The sequence below is a fragment of the Agelaius phoeniceus genome, chromosome 10 (genome assembly GCF_051311805.1).
Source record: "Agelaius phoeniceus isolate bAgePho1 chromosome 10, bAgePho1.hap1, whole genome shotgun sequence".
Lineage (NCBI taxonomy): Eukaryota > Metazoa > Chordata > Aves > Passeriformes > Icteridae > Agelaius > Agelaius phoeniceus.
In genome coordinates, this window is record NC_135274.1 from 2,742,342 (window position 1) to 2,760,773 (window position 18,432).

Below are 18,432 nucleotides of genomic sequence, written 5' to 3' on the forward strand. Positions count from 1 at the left end.
TTGTTATTTGGGAAGCAACAAACCTGGGGGTTTTGCAGGATGTGTTTTTTGGGTGGTTAGGCCACTATCTTAATTATAAATGGGTTTCAGGGAGTTGGTTGCTATAGCAACAGTCTATTTAGAGCTTTTTTCAGAGTGAAACCCTACTTGTCTGTATGTTCAAGAGAAGACAGAATGGCTAAGGAAGGAAATGGAGCTTTTATTTCTCCAAGAGCCATAAATTGCAGCATCCTCTATTTAAAGTACACAGATGGAAGAGCTGCTCCTTTTCCTCAGTGATTTTTTCTGATGCTGAGAAGCCCCATTTGATGCTTGAGTAAAATACAACCTTCCCCTATTTCAGAAATGCAACTGCACCAGGGTTAATTAAGGCTAACACCCAATCAGATTTTTCCTAAAAGTGCAGCTGAAAGCAGAGGACACAATCTCCTTGAAAAGCTGGAGCTGTGAAAATTTCTGATGCAGCCTTGTGCCTCATGTCTCCTGCAGCAAATCAGGGTCCCTCTCCATCTGACTGAAGTCAGATAAAATTTCTCTTCTCATTGATTTCTCTGCAGCTCCCTGGCTGTGTATCACAGACCCAAAGCCACCTTGACTTGATTTTCTACCCTCTGTTGGCTGTGAGGTGGAGAAACATAACAAAGGGGTTAAGGAGTGTCAAAATTCCTTAATCCTGCCTGGCCATAGATTGTGATCCTCCCACATCCTTCAGTGACTGCACCTGTGCAGTGTGAGCAAAGCACAGAACCCAAGTTCTGGGGGGTTAAGCAGAACCTGGCTGGCATTTGCAGGATTTGCCTCTGGAGGGGTTTCCAGGCTCTTCAGGGTGGGGAGAATTGTCTGGTAGGGGTAATGAGCTGCCAAGAATTGTCAGCTTCACTCATGTGGGAAAGGAAAAAGAGTTTTGAAGTGGGTTCAGTCTCCAAGAGGGGGCAGAAGGAATTTAAAGCATGTGATAGGGAAGGATTGAGCCTGTCTGGAGCAAGGAAAATGGAAAGTTGTCATGGAAGGATAAGAAATGGAAAGAAAGAAATCAATTTGGAAAGGAAAGTATTGAAGTTGGAGAAGACTAGTGAAGAGGAGATGGAGAAAACCCCTTTCTTTGCTCTCTATAAGACAAAGAGGACCTTCCTTTTTATGGTTCTCCAGTAGTCTTTCCTGTATCCTGACCTGCAGACTGACAGTTTCTCCTTGGACAATATAATCACCCCAAGGTGGAGGATAGCTGATTGTGGGAAAAGAGAAATTGCTGGCTCTAGTATCTTGGTGTCATTTGTGCAGTTGTCATCCCTGGCTGACACTATTATTAAGTGCCACAAGATCTTTTAAGCTCTCCCTGAGCAGGTCTGCCACATGCATGTAGAGAGAAGCTCAGAATGTTGCCTTACTCCACAGGAAAACCCCAACATACAGCACTTCCTTGTGTCTCTCTCTCCTGAACTCTATTTCTGTCCAAAAACTGTGAATATCTTTCTGACCTTCAAATGTAAAAGAGATGCAGTCCCCATGATTTGAGTGACAGAAGAAACTTGCCACACCAGATGTGTACAGTCCAGTCTTCCTGCAAGAACTGACCCATAGGAGAGTTTACTTAAAACAGGATGGCCTTCCATAAGACCTGATGGGGAACTGTGCTCATTTTGGGCATTTCATTAAAACAGTGCAGGCTCCCAGTGCTCCAGTGCTCATGACAATGGTCCTTTATGCCTTTCACTGGATGATCAAATTTTTGATCTTTAATTAAGCCAGATTTAAAATTATCTGTTTGGGTTTGGGGTTTTCTTCTTGTTGTTTTTGGGTTGGGTTTGTTTGGTCGGGTTTTTTTGGTTTGTGTTCTTTTTTTCTAGAAAAATACAGAAAAATCTATTGATGCTGGGGAATTCTGTGCTTTCCATCTCTTTGAACTGTGTCTTCATTTACAGAGACCCCAGACATAAGTACTGAGGCATAGCCTCTGCCCTGAATCACAAAAAGTCTGTCATGTCCGCAGTGTTGCTAGACAAAAAGCACAGTGCCTGTTTTAGGAGCAAATAGATGTCAGAAAAGGAGAACATTCAAAAGGAATATTTTTTTAAATTTTGCAAAGCAAAGCTGATAAGTATGGCACAAAAGACACAAGATTGTAAGAGGTGCCTTAAAGACATTAAACTATGAAAGGTTCATAACAGAAATTAGAAAGCTTTGAAGTTCCTATGCTTAAGGGCATTTGGAAAAGGGAGCATTAAACCCAGACACCCAGAAGGAGCCAAGGTCTAGCTCAGACAGTGCTAGTTGCCAGAAGATAGGAGATTGATTATTTCAGGTTTCTAAATTCTCCATTTGCCCTGTTTCTGATACTTCTTTTCCAAACACATGCTGCAGCCCATTGGCAGAGGTAGAATGCAGAGTTTTCTGGAAGCCTCTGTTTCTGCCCCTCTGCATTCTCCGATGGAGGAAATGGAATGAAATATTTTATACTTGAGATCCAAAAAGCTGAGGTTTCCAGCCTCTTCATCCTACTTGTTTTTTACTTGCTGGCTTGTGAGTATAAATAAAGCCATTGGACTCTTCCAGCCATTCTCAAGGTGAGGATCTCCTTTGCATTGTGTTTCTCCATGGCTGTATTCCAGAGGGGGCCAGATTCTCTCCTGTATGAAAGAAGCAGCCTGCTCTGGATACAAAGCTTTCCCTTTCCCCTTCTTCCCACTCTTATGCCTTCCTGACCTGAACTGAAGCAGATTTTTTCAGAATGAAAACAACTGATTTAAACAAAAAGGGCCCAATTCCCTAATTCTATAGCCAAACTTCTGTAGCCCAAATCTGACTTATATTTTTGCACTTCAATGTCAGACAAGACACTAAACCTCTGAATGAGCAGTTAGTGTGTTTGCATTCTGCCTTGACTTTTCCCCATTTCTCATACAGAGGCATTGTGTGTTTCACATGTACTGGCCCTCAGACCATGCTGCTATTCTTTTTTTTTTTTTTTTGTTTCCCTCCATTGTTATCCCCTTGGAAATCTCAAATTCAAGGTTGAAGGAGACTGGGAGCCAACTTCTGCTCTCAGGGTTAAATCTGGGAATCATTGCCCTAGCTTCAAATTCACGCTGGTGCAGTGAAGATGAGAATTTAGCTTTCTGTACTGTTGTCAACAGGGGGAAAATAGAGTCCCTCTAAGGCTGTATCCATGGAAACCATCCTGCTGCAATAGCGGGTAAAGCAGCAAATCAATTTCTTCAGTTTTAAAATGAAACACATTATAGTGCATCTGGCATTTAAGAGATTATCCATGCTGATAACTGTGGAAAAACCCTCCTCTAGCAAGTACACTGGCAAGAACATTTCTTCCCCCTGACAGAATTCTGATTTTGGGTAGAATGAGCATTGATGACAAAGTACCATGAAGACAGTGCAGTGAGACAGAGCCAAGTCCAGAAGCAACAGCATTTAATGAAGGAGAAAATCGTTTAATTTAGCATTTAGCCCAAGTATCTGGGCACATGGTGACTAAGATTCAAATGTATTAGCAGAGGCTGTGACCTGTCACCTCTGTCTCCCTGCTCTTTGCTTCCATGGTACCACGTGTGACAAACACAACGTTTGTACCTTGTGATGCATTTGCGTGATCAGGAGTGTGTGTGCGTGGCTGGTGGGCTGTCAGATGAGATTTCAATACCCACTGCAACGTGCTCTGGGTAACTGACTTTATACAGGTGTGTATTTCAGAGCCAGAGGCATTTCCAGTGCAGAAGATGTGCTGGCTGTCTCTGTGCTGTATCCTTGTTACATTTCATCATGTGCAGCTTGAGACACCATCCTTTACTATGCCATGGAGGGAGCATGGAAATAGGAGGATTTCTTACAACAGACTTCAAAAGCTACCATACACTTTTCCTGCTGTGTGCAAAGAGGTTCTGCCTTTATTTTTTCACCTGTTAAGGTATCTCTCTGACCATTTTGAGAAATAATACCCTACTTGAGCAGAAAAGTGCCTATACACAGATGAGACTTCATTCTGTTTTTCTTTTTTACCAAATCCAAATATTGCAGTCTGCCTTCTCTATGCCTATCAGATAGAGAAATTATCTGCCTGGGAGAAATACAACCTTATTTAAGAGAGAGGGAGTGAAGCTGAAGCAGGAGGGAATAAAAAGCATTACAGGAATTGCTAGACCAGGAGTAGCCCTTCAGCTGATGAGGATCAGATACACATTCCTCTGTCACTTTGCAGTGCCTAGGCTCTATTTTATCTGCTTCTGAATCTCAGTTCCTTGATAACAGCAATCACATATACAATACTGTCTTCTTTTATCCACATCTGCCCCATCTATTATAGCAATCCCTGTTTGATTGACAGTTATGTATTTTTTTCTGACCTGAGGGCAAGCTTATTGCAATGCACTCCTTTCAGGGCTATCACTGAAACACATCCAAAATCTTCAACTGGTGCATAATGTGGCAGTTCAGCATTTGAATGAAGTGAACACATATTGTTGGGGGCACAAGAGGTTTTGTTGCTCTGTCACATCTACCAGTTAATGGAAGATGCAGCTCAAACCCCATTAAGTGGTAGAAATGGCTCAGTGGTCTGAAATGCTTCTGTTTGCAGAGAGTGTTTTGTTCTACATGTGTTCAATTGCTATGACATCCAGTGTTGTCTGTTTGGTCAGTTCCAGGGGTTTTAAGAGTCAGGAAAAGACCTCCCAATGCACTGCTTGAGGACTGTGCTTCCTTTCTGAAAATTAAATTTCCTGATGAAAAACGTGTGGTTGAAAATCACAAATTTCTGCAGCTTGTTTTCTGTGATTCATGAATGTACAGATCTAGGAATCCTCTCTTTATTCAGGGGTTGGATTGTGTTCACTTTTAAGTCCTAATCTTTAGATACTGAAGAATGAAAATTACACTTTTCGTTGCATTTTTTATCTGTAATTCTCACTTTATACATAAGCCTTCCATATTCCCATGTGAGGAAGCCTGGGGTTCCTGGTGAGCTCAAATACAAGGTGTTTGCAGATTTCTCTCTAAAAGGCCAGGGAAGGGGGAAATGGAATAGGAGCTGTGACTGCCATTTCTTGTACCATTCTTCATCACAGTCCTGTGTCTGTGCTGGTCAGGTAGCAAAGCCCAAGAGACCAGGCATGGCCCAGGGGAACCCTGAACACCTTTTGGAGTAGAGAGATTGGGCTTGTTTGTTACTGTGGGTCCTGGGAGATGTTGAGATGGGCTGACAAAACCTGGATATTTTAATGGGTTTGATAAGGACTTTTCCTCTGCCCTGCAACAAATGGCAAGACCTCCTTCCCACCTCCTTCAGGTCAAACCTGGAAACCCATGGCAGGATCAGGGGCTGCATTTGATCTGAGGGACAAAGCAGGAGCCACCTCTGGATCTGTCGCTTGTCTCCCAGCTCCTCGCTGTGGTATTTTAGAGCACTCTTTGTGCCTGAGCTCTCGCAGTTTGCACAGTCATGTCCAGTGTAGGAGTGTTTCTCAGGGCTGTCTGTCTCCATGGATTCTGAGGTGACACCATGTTTGTACACTGCCTCTCCTGCTCTACCACCCCCATGGCTGAGGCAAAGCCCCTGAGTCATTGTCACAAAGATTGAACATTTCCAGCAAATCTGCAGGCCATCTGTTATATGGGCAGGCAAGAGAATATCGGGTGGGAAAACCAGTCACACACCAGTGTTTGGATCTGTCTCCCCAGCCAGTTCTTTTAAATGACATTTTAACTATTGTCTAAATTATTTTTCCATAAAAAATTTTAACAAACGGCAGCCTTGCTGTTAAATTATTCCTTAAAATGAGCCCAGTCCTCAAAGTCACTTTATGAATATAGAAATCCCATCTATATTCTAAAATTTCATTCATTTTACTGTTTGAGAAACCTTTATCAAAAATCAGCAGTTCCCTCTTGGAAAAAAAGCTTGAATTGCCTTTTCTCTGGGACTCAGGTGAAAGCATGACCTGGTCACATTCCTGCCATGGCAGGTATTATCAGTGCTGGCACGTGGTGGCACACAGCAGCTGCCACTTGATACAATGCAGAGAATGTGCCCCAGGTCCAGTAATGTCTCCTTGTGTTATGTCTTGCTCAGTGTAAAGTCTGTTACCACTCCTGACAGTCACACAGCTCCCTTCTCTGTTTCTATCATTCCACTCCTCAATATTAGAATTCCTTTCCATTCCTAGCCTATATTCCTAGCAGTACCCTGTGCATTAATATTCACCGCAAAATAAAAATATCAGGCCAATGCATACATTGATCTGTTCTCCTAACCCCAAGCAGCTGTGCCTAGACCTGGTTCCATACATATACTAGCTGTAAGCACAAACCTTGCCTCATCTGTACTCAGTTTATAATTTCAGAAATATCTAAAAGAGATTAGTAGCTCTAAGGACTGTGGTGTGTCCTTGGATGGCAAGTTTTGCTAAAAATTCTGGTGACACAAGAAGGTGAGTTGCTAATCAGCAGAACCACCACAAATGCAGCATTGTTTACAACAAAAATGGAAAAAAACCCAAGACCACTTCATTCATTTGAGAAAAACCTAATTTACTGATGAACAGATTATAACATACAATGTGTTTGTTAAGGGTATGGAAGACTCTGGCCCTTAGCTTCATGCAGACTCCTGAAAAACATCCCTGTCTGCAATGGGAGACTTGTTAGTGGGCAAGGTCATTTGCACAATGGCATAAATAGAAAAGCAGGAGGCTGAATCTACTCCCAGAAAATGGAAGGGTGTTCTTGCCTCACACAGAGAGAAACACTGTCCTTTTTTGTTTGTGCTGCTTGGGAAACCTTTAGAGATGACCAGAGAGCAGTCACACTGCTGTGAGCAGCAAGAGCCAAAGAAATGTTGTGCTCCCTGTATCCTTCTGTTCAATTGTGAGCTGTTCCTTGATTCTCTGTCCTGGCCCTTGTCTCCTCTTTGTGTTCCACCACCTCCAAAGGGGCCTTCTCAGAGGCCAAGGCTGGGCAGAGTCCAGCCAATCTGTCAGATTTGGCAGGGCACATGACAGAGAATTTGCCCAAGTTTCATATTGCTACAACAAATTCCTCTCAGCAGCTGGAGGCCAGAGGATTTCTCAGCTGGCACAGAGTCAGAGCTCTGTACAGATAGTGCCTGCTCTGGCCTAAAGCCTCGTGTGACAGACAAACCTGAACCAGCACAATTGCCATGTGCTCCATCAGCTGTTTCTGATTTGCAGCAAAGGTGCTTCTTACCCCTCGTACAGGGCAGATTCTGGCTCTCCCTAGGCTATGTGAGTGTGGCTGAAGGATTTTCAAAAGCTTGAGGTGCAGCACAGAGCCTGTAATCCCTCTCTTGAGAAGCCTGTCAAGCTCTCCATGCGGAGAATGCCTTGGCTTCAGCTCTTGCTCTGCCATGGCACAGTTTGACCAGAGACAAACTGCACCTTCTGAAGAAACACTTCATGTTTGGAAGAGAGAGAACCATCCTTTTGGTGCACTTAGGAGCACCAGCACAGCACTGTGGCCTTTCCTCTGTGCTTGAGAGCACAGCACACTGTGCACCTGCAGGACAGGCCATGTCTGCACTGTGATTTCACACTGCAGATCCCTGGCCCTCTCGTGTGACCCCCAGCATAAACAACAGACCCTGGATCCCTCAGCTTCCTCTGCTGTTAAGTGTCCCTCTGTGAAAAGGGAACAGATTGAATTGTTTCACATTTAATTTCCCCTTCCCCTAAGCACTCACCTTCTCCATGCAGGGTGTCACTGGTGGTTCCTGGCTGTCACTGCTGTATCCCGGGCCACTGCCTCTAGGAGAGGGGACAGAGCAGTCCCTGCAGCCAGGCCATGGCAGGGGCTCTCTGCACAGTTCCAGGGCCCTGGGCTGCGCTGCTTGGCCTCCTCAGGCTGCAGAGGGTCAGACAGACAGACAGCTGTGCTGTGTGAGCCCTGTGAGAAGGTACCAGCTATGTCTGAGCAGACAGAGTTAAAGAGAGGTAAAAATGTTGGTCTACTAAGAGATGTGTCAGGGCCAGAGTCACTTGGACTGAGACTGAAGTCCTTTAAATAGGAGAGTGCTTGATTATTCAGCTGGGCATATTCAAAATTGATCTTGCTTTGAGTAACCTCATCTAGGACTTTTGCTCTACTTTTCTGATCTTCGGAGCAAATTTGCTCCCCATTTTGCTTTAAATGATAAAGACTGCTAGATTGGAAACTTGTGTCATAGTTGTATTGGTTTGTGCTAGGAATACTGGGATATTCTGGAATTTGAGCAAGGCAGCTGCATTCATTGTGCAGCAATAACTTGTTTTTGTACTGAGACATCTGATGAATGATACTGTTCATTTCATTCCCAATGTATTTGTCTTCTAGGTGCTTGTTTTCATAGCTGATTTTTAATGATGCCACCTGTGTTACACAGTGCTCTAAGAGCTGCACTATGTTAGTGCTGCTCTCTGTTGGTGTGGGGCTCACGTAGCTCTGGAAGTGATTGAGGGTTAGAGGCTGCAGTGGTTTGTCACAGGAAACAGAGAGGGAGTGAAACATTGGTTTATTTCTGTCTTCCCTCTCAGGGGGATCTCGGAGTGAGGTTGCAGCAGTCTTGTAGGAGTAACATGATTCTACTTCGTTATTATCATCTAATGAAGGATTTTCAGAGCTCTGGGGGCCACTCTCGCTGTCCATCTTTTCTGGCAGTGGGTTTTTATCTCTGGATGTCTCACATCCCAGGGAAATTGCTACCTTCTCATTCTCAGTTGAAGATGTCTGCAGATTGTCTCTGTTAGCCTGTGATTGTGGTGCATAACTTGATGATCTGGTGGTTTCCACAGTCCCAGGCACTGTAGATAAGTCCTTGTGGTGACTCCCTTCTCTTCCTTGGCAATCCAGATCAGATGTGTCCAGGCAGGAGTCCAGGCTGCGGTCTCTTCCAGCAATGTTTGCTGAAGAGGCCTGGGTTGCGTGTTTGCTTTCCTCCAAAGGCACACATAGGTTACATGTATTAGATTCACCCTTGCCTGGTGTCTCCTGCTGAGCTTCTGTGCTCCCTTTCTGCTCTGGACTGTGACTGGGCAGGATCAATGAATCATTAGATTTTTCTGGCTGTGACTGAGGACTCTGAAGAGAGTCAGGGGAGGAGATGAGTCCCGAGTGTTTTCGTAGCCAGTTTATTATCCCCATGGTCAGTGAAAGCTCAGTATCACACAGCTTTAGCAAACATTCTTTGCCTTTCCATGTGCTGTGGAAAAAACCCTGGCTAATGATGTCTAGAGTTGGTTGGGAAGCCATGTTCTCCTCTGCTCCAACATGAAAGCTGTAAATGGACAAAGGGATTTCAATGGCTTGCTCTGAAACACTTTCAGAGGCACACAAGTCATCATCAAGGATAGGGCTTACTTTGACTTCATTTGGGTCATAGAAGAGCTCATAAAGGGCATCTCCACTGTAGCTGTCTCTTGGAAATCTACCTGGGACACCAGGGGTCTGAGCTTCCTTCAGTTCATCATCTTGTCCAGGAGAGAATGAATCATAGTAGCCTTCATCACTCGTGGATGTGGATTCCTGGTTTTCACTTTTCGGTGTTTCTGTTTCTGTGGAGCTGGCTTTGGAATTGTCACCTTCTTTATCAGGTGACACCTGGGGGTCTGTGACCAGTACAGCAGCCTGACTTCTGTCCTTTTCTGGGTCAGAACCAGGTATCTTCAGTAACTTCTTTTCAAACAGAGCACTCTGATGCAGCCTTACTGATTTGTTGATGTTGTCCCAAAACTTTGCAAATTCCACTGTCTCATTCTGGCCAGGAGAGGCCAGCTGCTCCACCCCACCTTGGAAGGAGCCCATGCCAGGGCTGTCTTTGTGCTTGCTTCGCCTCAGCAGAAGGTCTTTGCTGTTCTCCAGCTCCAGGTGAGCAGAGCTCTCATCAGCAAAGATTTCCCCACAGCCAGTGAGGGAGTCAAAGCTCTTCAGGGAGGCAACATCTTCACACAGGGCATTGCAGTAGTCGTAGGAGGAGTCAGACTGCAGTTCACTGTCTGAGCAGTCCTGTGACAAGCAATCAGCTGCACAAGCTTCTCCAGTTTTGAAAAGATACTTTGCAAGACGTCCAGACAACTCACTCTTGCAGGCTGGAGAGGACAGGTTCTTGTCCTTCTCCACCAGAAATGAGAGGCTGTCTGGTTTATTTTTTCTTATATGAAATATATCTCTGAGCCCTTTCTTAGATCTCTTGAGGGAAATCCTCTTCCTGGGAATGGTTTTTGCGACAGCTGGTACAAAAGGCATCTGTGGCACAAAGTTCCTGTAATCAATCATCTGACTGCTGCAAGCAGACTGGCTGGGGCTGACCACACACTCCTTCTTACTGCTGGAGCTGGACATCCCTGAAAAGCTGATGCTATTGACAAGTCGGGCCTTGCCCTTTGCAGCAAAACCCTCCTCACAAGCCCTGCTGCTGGGGCTGCAGCTCTCTGCTTTGTCTGCCTCAGCAACGCAGTCATGGGTTTTACTCTTCCTTACAAGCTTGTAGGAGGAGCCAGATGATTTTTCCAGGTTGTGACCACCAGTTCCACTCCTTGCTGCTCTGGTAGAAAATCTGTAGTTCTTGTGTGTGGCCAAACATGCCAGCTGGACTTCAGCCACACTTTGGTTCCCCTCCAGAGCTGCCTTTTTGTCTTTGCCCATCTCATCTTTGTTGGTGGGAGCTGCATGCACTGGTGGAACTTTCTCATGTTGCACACTGGATTTAATGAAGGTTTTTCCTCTCTTGAGCTCCATACTGCTTCCTCACATCTGTTTCTGTAAAGAAAACAGCAGAACACAACTATTGTGAGGTTGGTGGGTAGCACTTGTAAATTTTGAAAGCAACTGGAGAACAAAGGAAGCGTTTCTAACCATCATAAAATTGAGTTTCTCTGCCATCAGACATTTCCATCATTGAGTCTGGTACTGCATGAGAAACAGACTGAGTGAAACTAAAGGTGTGTTGGCTGGAAGATTCAACGTGGAGAAAAGATTGCACATTATGGGTTGCTAGTTGAGGCTCACAGAACATTTTGTCTGATAGAAATAAACAGATTTGCATTGAGAATTATGACTTCAGGATGGCTTTTAACAAGGTAAAGGTCCTGTTCTGAAGGCATCAGTGAAAAGCAATGCCTGAGAAAGTTCAACATGCAAATGTGTGTATCTGGTAGGCAGCAGTTCATGGATCTGTACCTTAGAGGAGGACAAAAATCTTAAGTTGGGAAATCTCCTAAGAAAATGGATCAAACTTTCGACACACAATGCTCACTTTATATTAAAATAATCTTTATCTGTGAATAGAAAATCCATAAACCTTGGTACTACCCTGGAAGCATGCAGAGACTGAATTACTGATTTTGCTTCCCTCTGAGCATAATATATAATTTTCTACACTGCTACTTTTATTGTCAAAAATCAAAAATGCCACATTGAAAATCATTGTAAGTCATGACAAAAGTGTCATCTCCAATTTACAAAGACCAGAGTAGCACACAGAGGCATTGCCATATTCAGTCTGCACTGTGCATTGATTAGCTATTTCTAAAAATACTCTAGTATCTGTATCAATGCCAGTTCCAGGCTCTGCCTATATAATTTAGTATTGAACCTGTTTTTATATTTTCATAAATCTAATTATTCATTAATTATTTTAGCCATGTCACTGCCAGTTTTCTGGCAGTTCTTTCGTGGAAAGATCTGATCCCTTCCTGTCATGCATCAACTCAAATATTGAGTAAGTCAATGGATTTCCACAAAGGTAGGTCAGGGATGAGGCAAGCACTGCCTAAAAGCTGTTGGACCAATCAGATTTTTACTTGGTGGGAAACAGCACAGTAACTCCAAGTCCTGTTCTTGAAAGAACGTGCTTGGATCTCTCCCAAATGAAACCTCATTTAATGATTTATCTTGTTTTGAATTGGTTAGACATAATTAAACAATTGGAGACACTGAACAGGAGATCTTAAATTCAGCACCCAGCCTAGGCTTTGTACTCCTAAAATAGAACTTAAAGCAGTCTTCAGGCTATTTTGAACTATAACAGCTGTCTGTAGCCTCCAGAAGCTTTCCAGTTGCCAGCCTTGCTGGAACAGCCTCTCTCTGACCATCACCTCACAAGATGCAGGACTGTGTATTTGGGAGCACTTCAGCAGGCAGATCAGTGACAGCCCCTTTCTTCTAGAAGCTGCAAACTAACAGGTGATTAGCAATGTTTACAAATAAATGTAGGTCAGTGACAGAAGGCAGAGAACATAAGAGCAAAGTGTGAATATTTGACATGCAGTGGAAACATGGTGGGTAGTGATAGATGGGCATCTATCAGTGTGATTGAGATGTTGGCACATTCATCTGCACTTGGCACTCCATGTGAGTGTTACAGAACAGTCTTAATGAAAGCCAGTAAACATTTTACAACCCTGTCAGGTATCTGGAGTTCACTGATGCTGCAGGAAACTTGTTTTGCATATTCAGAAATAGGTCACTGGGACACGATTACACTCCTCTTCTGAAAAGCAAGGTGTGATCGACAAGCAATGCAGCATGCAGAACTCCAGCAGGGTTGTGAAAACAATAAGAAAAAGCTGATGCAAGAGCAGTTATTAATATCCCAGAAACAGAGTGTCTGACACCTCAGGCCTTTGCAAGTGCAGAAATAGGTACAGTGTCCCTGTGTCCCTGCTGCTGCTGAGAGGCTCCTCAGAGGTCTGTGACATTGGCAAGTGCCAGCCTTACAACAATGGGATGGGGGACTCTTTGTAGTCCTGCAGCTGTTTCTGCCCATTCTGAGCATTAAGCAAAGGTCATTTTGCAGGATATTGCATAGCTGGGAACTTTTGTGCAGATGCATTAAAAAGGCTTTTAGGGACAGATTTATTTACTGTCAAGTATGAAACGTATTAAAGCTAAGAATTTAGGATGACATTGGATAATTTTTGGAATAAAGTAATGTTTGATCTGAATCGTATCTCATTGATAAGAAACACAATAGATGACCAGTTTGATAACTGAGTCTCGAAACTTCAAGGCTTGTTCTCATGTCTTTTTTTTTTTAATAGATTAGATGAACAGTTTTATCTTGAAAGCCAAAATGGCCCAAGTAACACATTTACTGAGAATATCTCTAGTATAATAATGTAAGATACACTGATGGTAGCTGATTCTACCTTTTCAGTTTCTTCTGATGAGGAAAAAAGTGTTAGGTGTTGTTTTTGTGGGGATTTTGTGGTTTGGTTTGTTGGATTTGTTGTTTTTTTAATCTACTATGTATATATATAATCACCAAAGTTGTGTTCTAATTATTTAATGTTACTATTTACTCCCATATATTCTATTTCTAACACTCCCCCAGGATTCATGCCAGACTTAGTATCTAGTTCATTGGGTCATCCCTCTTATTCTAAGACTGTCATATCTTTGTAAAACTTCCCCATTAAAAATGTTCTTTAAAATGAATAAAAGAAAGGGAGGACCTGCTCAGTCAACTCTTGGAGGGCTCCTCAGGACAGGCTACCAGAGTCTGCAGATTTTTTAAAACATTCATCTTAGATGCTGCTTTGTAACTTCCCATACTATGAGTTCCTCTTCATACTCATGTGATGTAAACTATCAATGAACTTCTTTCCAAAAATAGACCAGAAACATTTATGTGATGACTTGCTCATTCTATATCTATTAATACTTTTAGCCCTTTTCATTGCAATGGATTGTACCATGATACCCAGGGTTTTTTGGGTCTCTGCAGGGACACAAGTTCTATCTCTATCCCCAGAAGCTGTACCAATGAAGTTAGAAACAGATTAAAGTGCTGTAAGGGAAAGTTACCCTCCAGTGGTTACGTAAAGCTAAATCAAAATTCTATAAAAGATTATTACAGGCATTTAAAACATAGTACATTTTTCTGGGATTTCTTGTCCCATGCACTCAGCTACACCAGTGCCTGTCTCTGTTCCTTTTCAATTACTCTTCTCTTGGACTTGCAGGATGTCACTTCTTCCTCAGGGATAAAAGATACATGAGGGTCTGATTTCCATTTTTGCAAAGGAAATACAATTTTCAACTAAAAGTCACTGTAAAGAACAGAAACTTGTGGAAACTAGCAGTCAGTGTACTGAGAGTTTCAATCCTTTCTTCATTAATAACAAAATGGTTTTTTACTATCTGCAAAATTGCTTATGGAATGTGTTTAAATAGAGGGCATCCTCAAATCTTACACTGGGCTACAGTTTAGTTGTCTTTTACAACAAGATTGGGTGCAGCAGCAGCATTGAGGTTTCCCATCCACAGTAAACTACTTTTTATCTGGCTTGATCAGACCAGCTTCTCACTTTTAGGATTCATAGGTGTCTAAGCAGGCAATTAGACCCAGATTTGAGGCTGATTCTATAATGGGAGTAAGGTTTTCCTTTACATTTGGATAATATTGCTCATAAAATACAGAATTACTTCATGCTCAAACATATACCACCTGGGCAGGGTGTGTCACAGCCTTTTCCTAAAACCAGGAGGTTTTACTGCAGATTCTGTGATTCATCTAAAAGTAAAATAAAGTTTTAGAATGGAAACATGAACACTTTCCTGTGGGCTGAGGAGATTTGATTTTAGGACAATCAAAGCAATTGCTTCTGGATCTGGGTTATGAGGACCTGAGCAAAACTGAGTTAGGTAACTGTTCTGGTTAATAAGAGCCATATTCAGATGGCCTAAATCCCCCCTAAGCCCAGGCCAACACACAAAGGCCAAAGAGGGGTGCAATGGAGCCAGACATTCATTGGGAAAATGGGTGGAGGCAGGATTCAAACTCTGCAGATGTTGCCTCTGCCATGTCAGTCAAAGAGAAAGGTCACATTTGCCTCTGCCCATGGCCCCAGCACTTTCTGCCAGCCATCCTCAAGTTTCCCTCTGTGATGGAACATGAGAGAACCTTGCTCTGGGCTTTTGGCTGGGTCAAAGTTGTTGCATCTTTCTAGCTTATAACTCAGTAGAAAGGTTTGTTTATGCTATCTTCAAAGAAAAGGTAAAACATCAGTCCTCTTACATGTAATTCTAGGAATACCATCCTACTGGGAAAGTAGAAGTAACTGTTTCAGGGAGGTTGCATGGATAGAAATAACACCATTACAAGGAGGAAATTTAAAATCTCCATCTTTGGCAAGTTTGGCTCAAATATAATTTTGCTCAAGTAAGAAAAAATGTAATTGAGGTTCATTTATTTCAAAATCTCATCAGTGTTCCAGCTTGGACCTCTCTTGCTTGCTTGTTTGATTGTAATTTATATATAATCATCTCTCTTGGAGATAGAAATAGGTAAAATTCAGAATATAGTGGTTTTGAAGGGGAGATAGGAATGTTCTTTCTTTACATTTATATCAGTGTCAGTGAAGCATCACACTAACAATGCCTCACAACTGGCAGATGTGGAGATGGTGTCTTGCTGTCTCTTGCTAAGCAGAGTTCTGCATGTCACTTGGCACCTGAATTTCACCTCCCTCCAAGCATTTGCCTTTTATTAAATGAGAAAAGTTGATAAACACTGAATAGTCTTTCAAGATTTTTAATGCAAAAATAAGGGAAAACCTCTCTTTGTACTGCTTTTGTGGTTTTGGATACAAGTTTGGAGTGAGTCCAAAATCCCTTTTCCACAAGTGGCTTCATATCAATCAGACTTAAGATGCTGAGTATCAGAGGCACCTTTGAAAATGTTACCCTGCTTTTCCATCAGAAATCATAGTATAATTTAATTTCCTGAAAGCATCTCTCTGGTTTGGGTATATGGACATGCATTAAGATTCAAATCCATGCATTTTTATTTATTAAAATTTTAACAAATATTTCTTGATAAATCATGTAATGGGAAAGAACAGAGAAGAACAGAGCACTCTGGGAGGCTCTCCTGATTCTTAGCCTCAGGAGGATTTTTACTGGCCACCAGTTGGAAGTCCTAAAATGCAAAAAATAAGCAAGCATGAGGTGGTGAAAGCCACAGCTACTTTTAAAGTCAGTGAACAACACTAATTTTAATCTTTAGTATCTAATCAATTAACAGTGCATAAGGAACAGCTGGTGTTCCCTGTAAAGCGTGTGGTGGGGGGAGAATTTTGGAATAAGACTGTTTATTTACAGGCAAAAATACTAACTCTCTATGTGAGAAGATGAAAGTTAATAATGGGAATACTCACTAATAATCATGAACATATATTTCATTCTGTTAATTTGATTTTTAATTGCAAAGCAGAATACGGCTTCCTTGCCAGAGGGTAGTGATATTCTCACTGCAGTTATTGTAACACTGTTTCTAGTGAGCAAATAAACATAACAGTTCTTCTGGTAAAAAGCAAAGAGGATTTTAAAGCAGAGCTCATCTTCTCCCTTAAACTGATTACCCTGCTACCATCTCATCTCCATTAGAAAGCAGAAAAGAACAGGGTGGAAAGGACGGAGGATGTAATCAGGGACAGTCGTGATTCAGGGAACAGCAGAATGTTTATTTTTAAAGGCGCCTGTGTGACACACAAACCTGCATTGAGATCATGCCTCTCCTTAGGAGTACTCCTCTCATCACCCTTAGAGGCTGGATCTTATCATTCCCCTTAATCATTTGTCTCTCTTGGGTAACCCAGGATGCCTAAATATTTGCATATACATTTAGGTCAGGCAATGGCTTTCTCATGAAGAACCAGCAAAAACCACATTAGTGTGTTTTTAATTCAACCCTCATTCCACTGAGCCCACAAAGTAAAATCTTACACTCCCCAGCAGAATACTAGAAAGATGTGCACTTAAATGCTTAATCTTATTAGCAATGTGCTATAGGGAAGTCTGAACCTTCCTTTAAGCCCTGACAACTGTTTTGTGGAGCTCGGGATTTTTCATAGTAAAATTAACCACGTTTCTACTCCCAGCACACTGTCCTGCTGCGTGCTGACAGGAGGGATCCCTGGGGGCAGAGCAGCACCCACAGCACCCCTCAGCATCCTTCAGCCCCAGGTGAGGCACCCAGTGCTTTCCCCAGCCCCATCTAGGACACCCACAGCATCCCCCAGCCCCATCTGGGACACCCACAGCATCCCCCAGCCCCATCTGGGACACCCACAGCATCCCCCAGCCCCATCTGGGCACCCACAGCATCCCCCAGCCCCATCTGGGCACCCACAGCATCCCCCAGCCCCATCTAGAACACCCACTGCATCCCCCAGCCCCATCTGGGCACCCACAGCATCCCCCAGCCCCATGTGGGGCACCCACAGCATCCCCCAGCCCCATCTGGGAACCCACAGCATCCCCCAGCCACGCATGGGGTGTGGGCAGGGCAGAAGGAGGCTGAGCCCATGACAAAAGGATGCTCCTTCTCTGACAAAATCTCTGCACCCCTCTCTCAGTTTTCTTCTATACCTGAGGCTGAAAGAAACGTAACTGGCTCGAAATGTTCCAATTACATCATGCAAAAGGGCAGCCAGCTCTAACTCCTGCGCAGGGAGCTTTCCAGTCATCACTGTACTGCTAAGAGAAGGCAGCAGAGCAGAGATTTCCACTGCATACCTGAGAAGGAAACAGCTTTTCTTTTCTTGCCCTGACCAGCAGCCTGTTGGTAGCAGACAGCAAAGTGTTAACACTTTGCTTTGGCTGTCCTCAGTAATTTATTGCTTTAAAAGGAGATACAATGTGCATTTTTATAAATACAGGCACAGACTTGCCAGATGTATGGAAAAAGAAGTAAAAAGCAATGCTTCAAAAACAAGCAGTCATCCCAAAATAATACTCACTCAGAGTCACTGTGTCAGAGCAAAAGAAATGCCATTGCACCAGAGCAAACGAGGCAGATCACAAAAATGCTACTCACCATGTTTTATCAGTGAGCAGAAATCCTCTGTCTCCTAGCCTTGCTCCTGAAGCTGCTCTTTATCCAGAGCTCCTGTGATGCTTTTCAGATTCTGAGGGGCTGGACCACTGCTGCTCTCCAGTGTTACTCTCCACCCCCTGTCTTTTCCTCCTCCTTCTTCCTCCATCCCCACCCCCTCATTCCTCCAGCTTGTAGCTTTTTCGTACCTCACATAGATTCTAAGCTTCCACATGGAGCTTGATATAGGAAAGATGCTTATTTCAGCCATCTGCTTGGTGCCATGGAAATGCCTCCTTTGCTTTAGGAATAAAAGCAATGAGATAAGCCTGGGAGTTTCTGAGCCAGCATTTTGGTTCCTCTCTATATGACTGCTTATTGAATAGGGAGGAATACATCCAAATTAATTTCATGTCTCATGTGTTGTTTTGTTTCAGACCAGGATTCAGGAAAAGTGATCTGAATATGTTTTGGTTCATGTGATGCTTCACTGGCAGTGTATGCAGGCTATTGGAATGTGCCACCTTTTGTAGAGTTTGAGTAAAAGCTGAAGTTAGAAGGGATTTTGTGTGGAAGCAAAGTGGTATAAGGGGAAAGAGTGACTATTTCAGCTGCCC

At 43.2% G+C, this 18,432-nt stretch overlaps 1 protein-coding gene across 2 annotated transcripts in view; it reads right to left on the reverse strand.

Annotated features, from left to right (window-relative positions):
• The window catches only part of AMER3 (APC membrane recruitment protein 3), a 42,225-nt gene extending 24,250 nt beyond the window's left edge, over positions 1–17,975 (reverse strand). Inside the window, exons 1-2 of one of the 2 annotated variants that reach the window (XM_054639712.2) lie at positions 17,819–17,975; positions 7,706–10,755 (exon numbers count right to left, since the gene is read on the reverse strand). In XM_054639712.2, the coding sequence (XP_054495687.2) occupies positions 7,723–10,734 (3,012 nt within the window). In that variant the 5' untranslated portion in view covers positions 10,735–10,755; positions 17,819–17,975 and the 3' untranslated portion in view covers positions 7,706–7,722. Of the gene's footprint in view, positions 1–7,705; positions 10,781–17,818 lie in introns of both variants that reach the window. The other variant, XM_077183622.1, reaches the window with a different exon arrangement.
• Between the last annotated feature and the right edge of the window lie 457 nt (positions 17,976–18,432).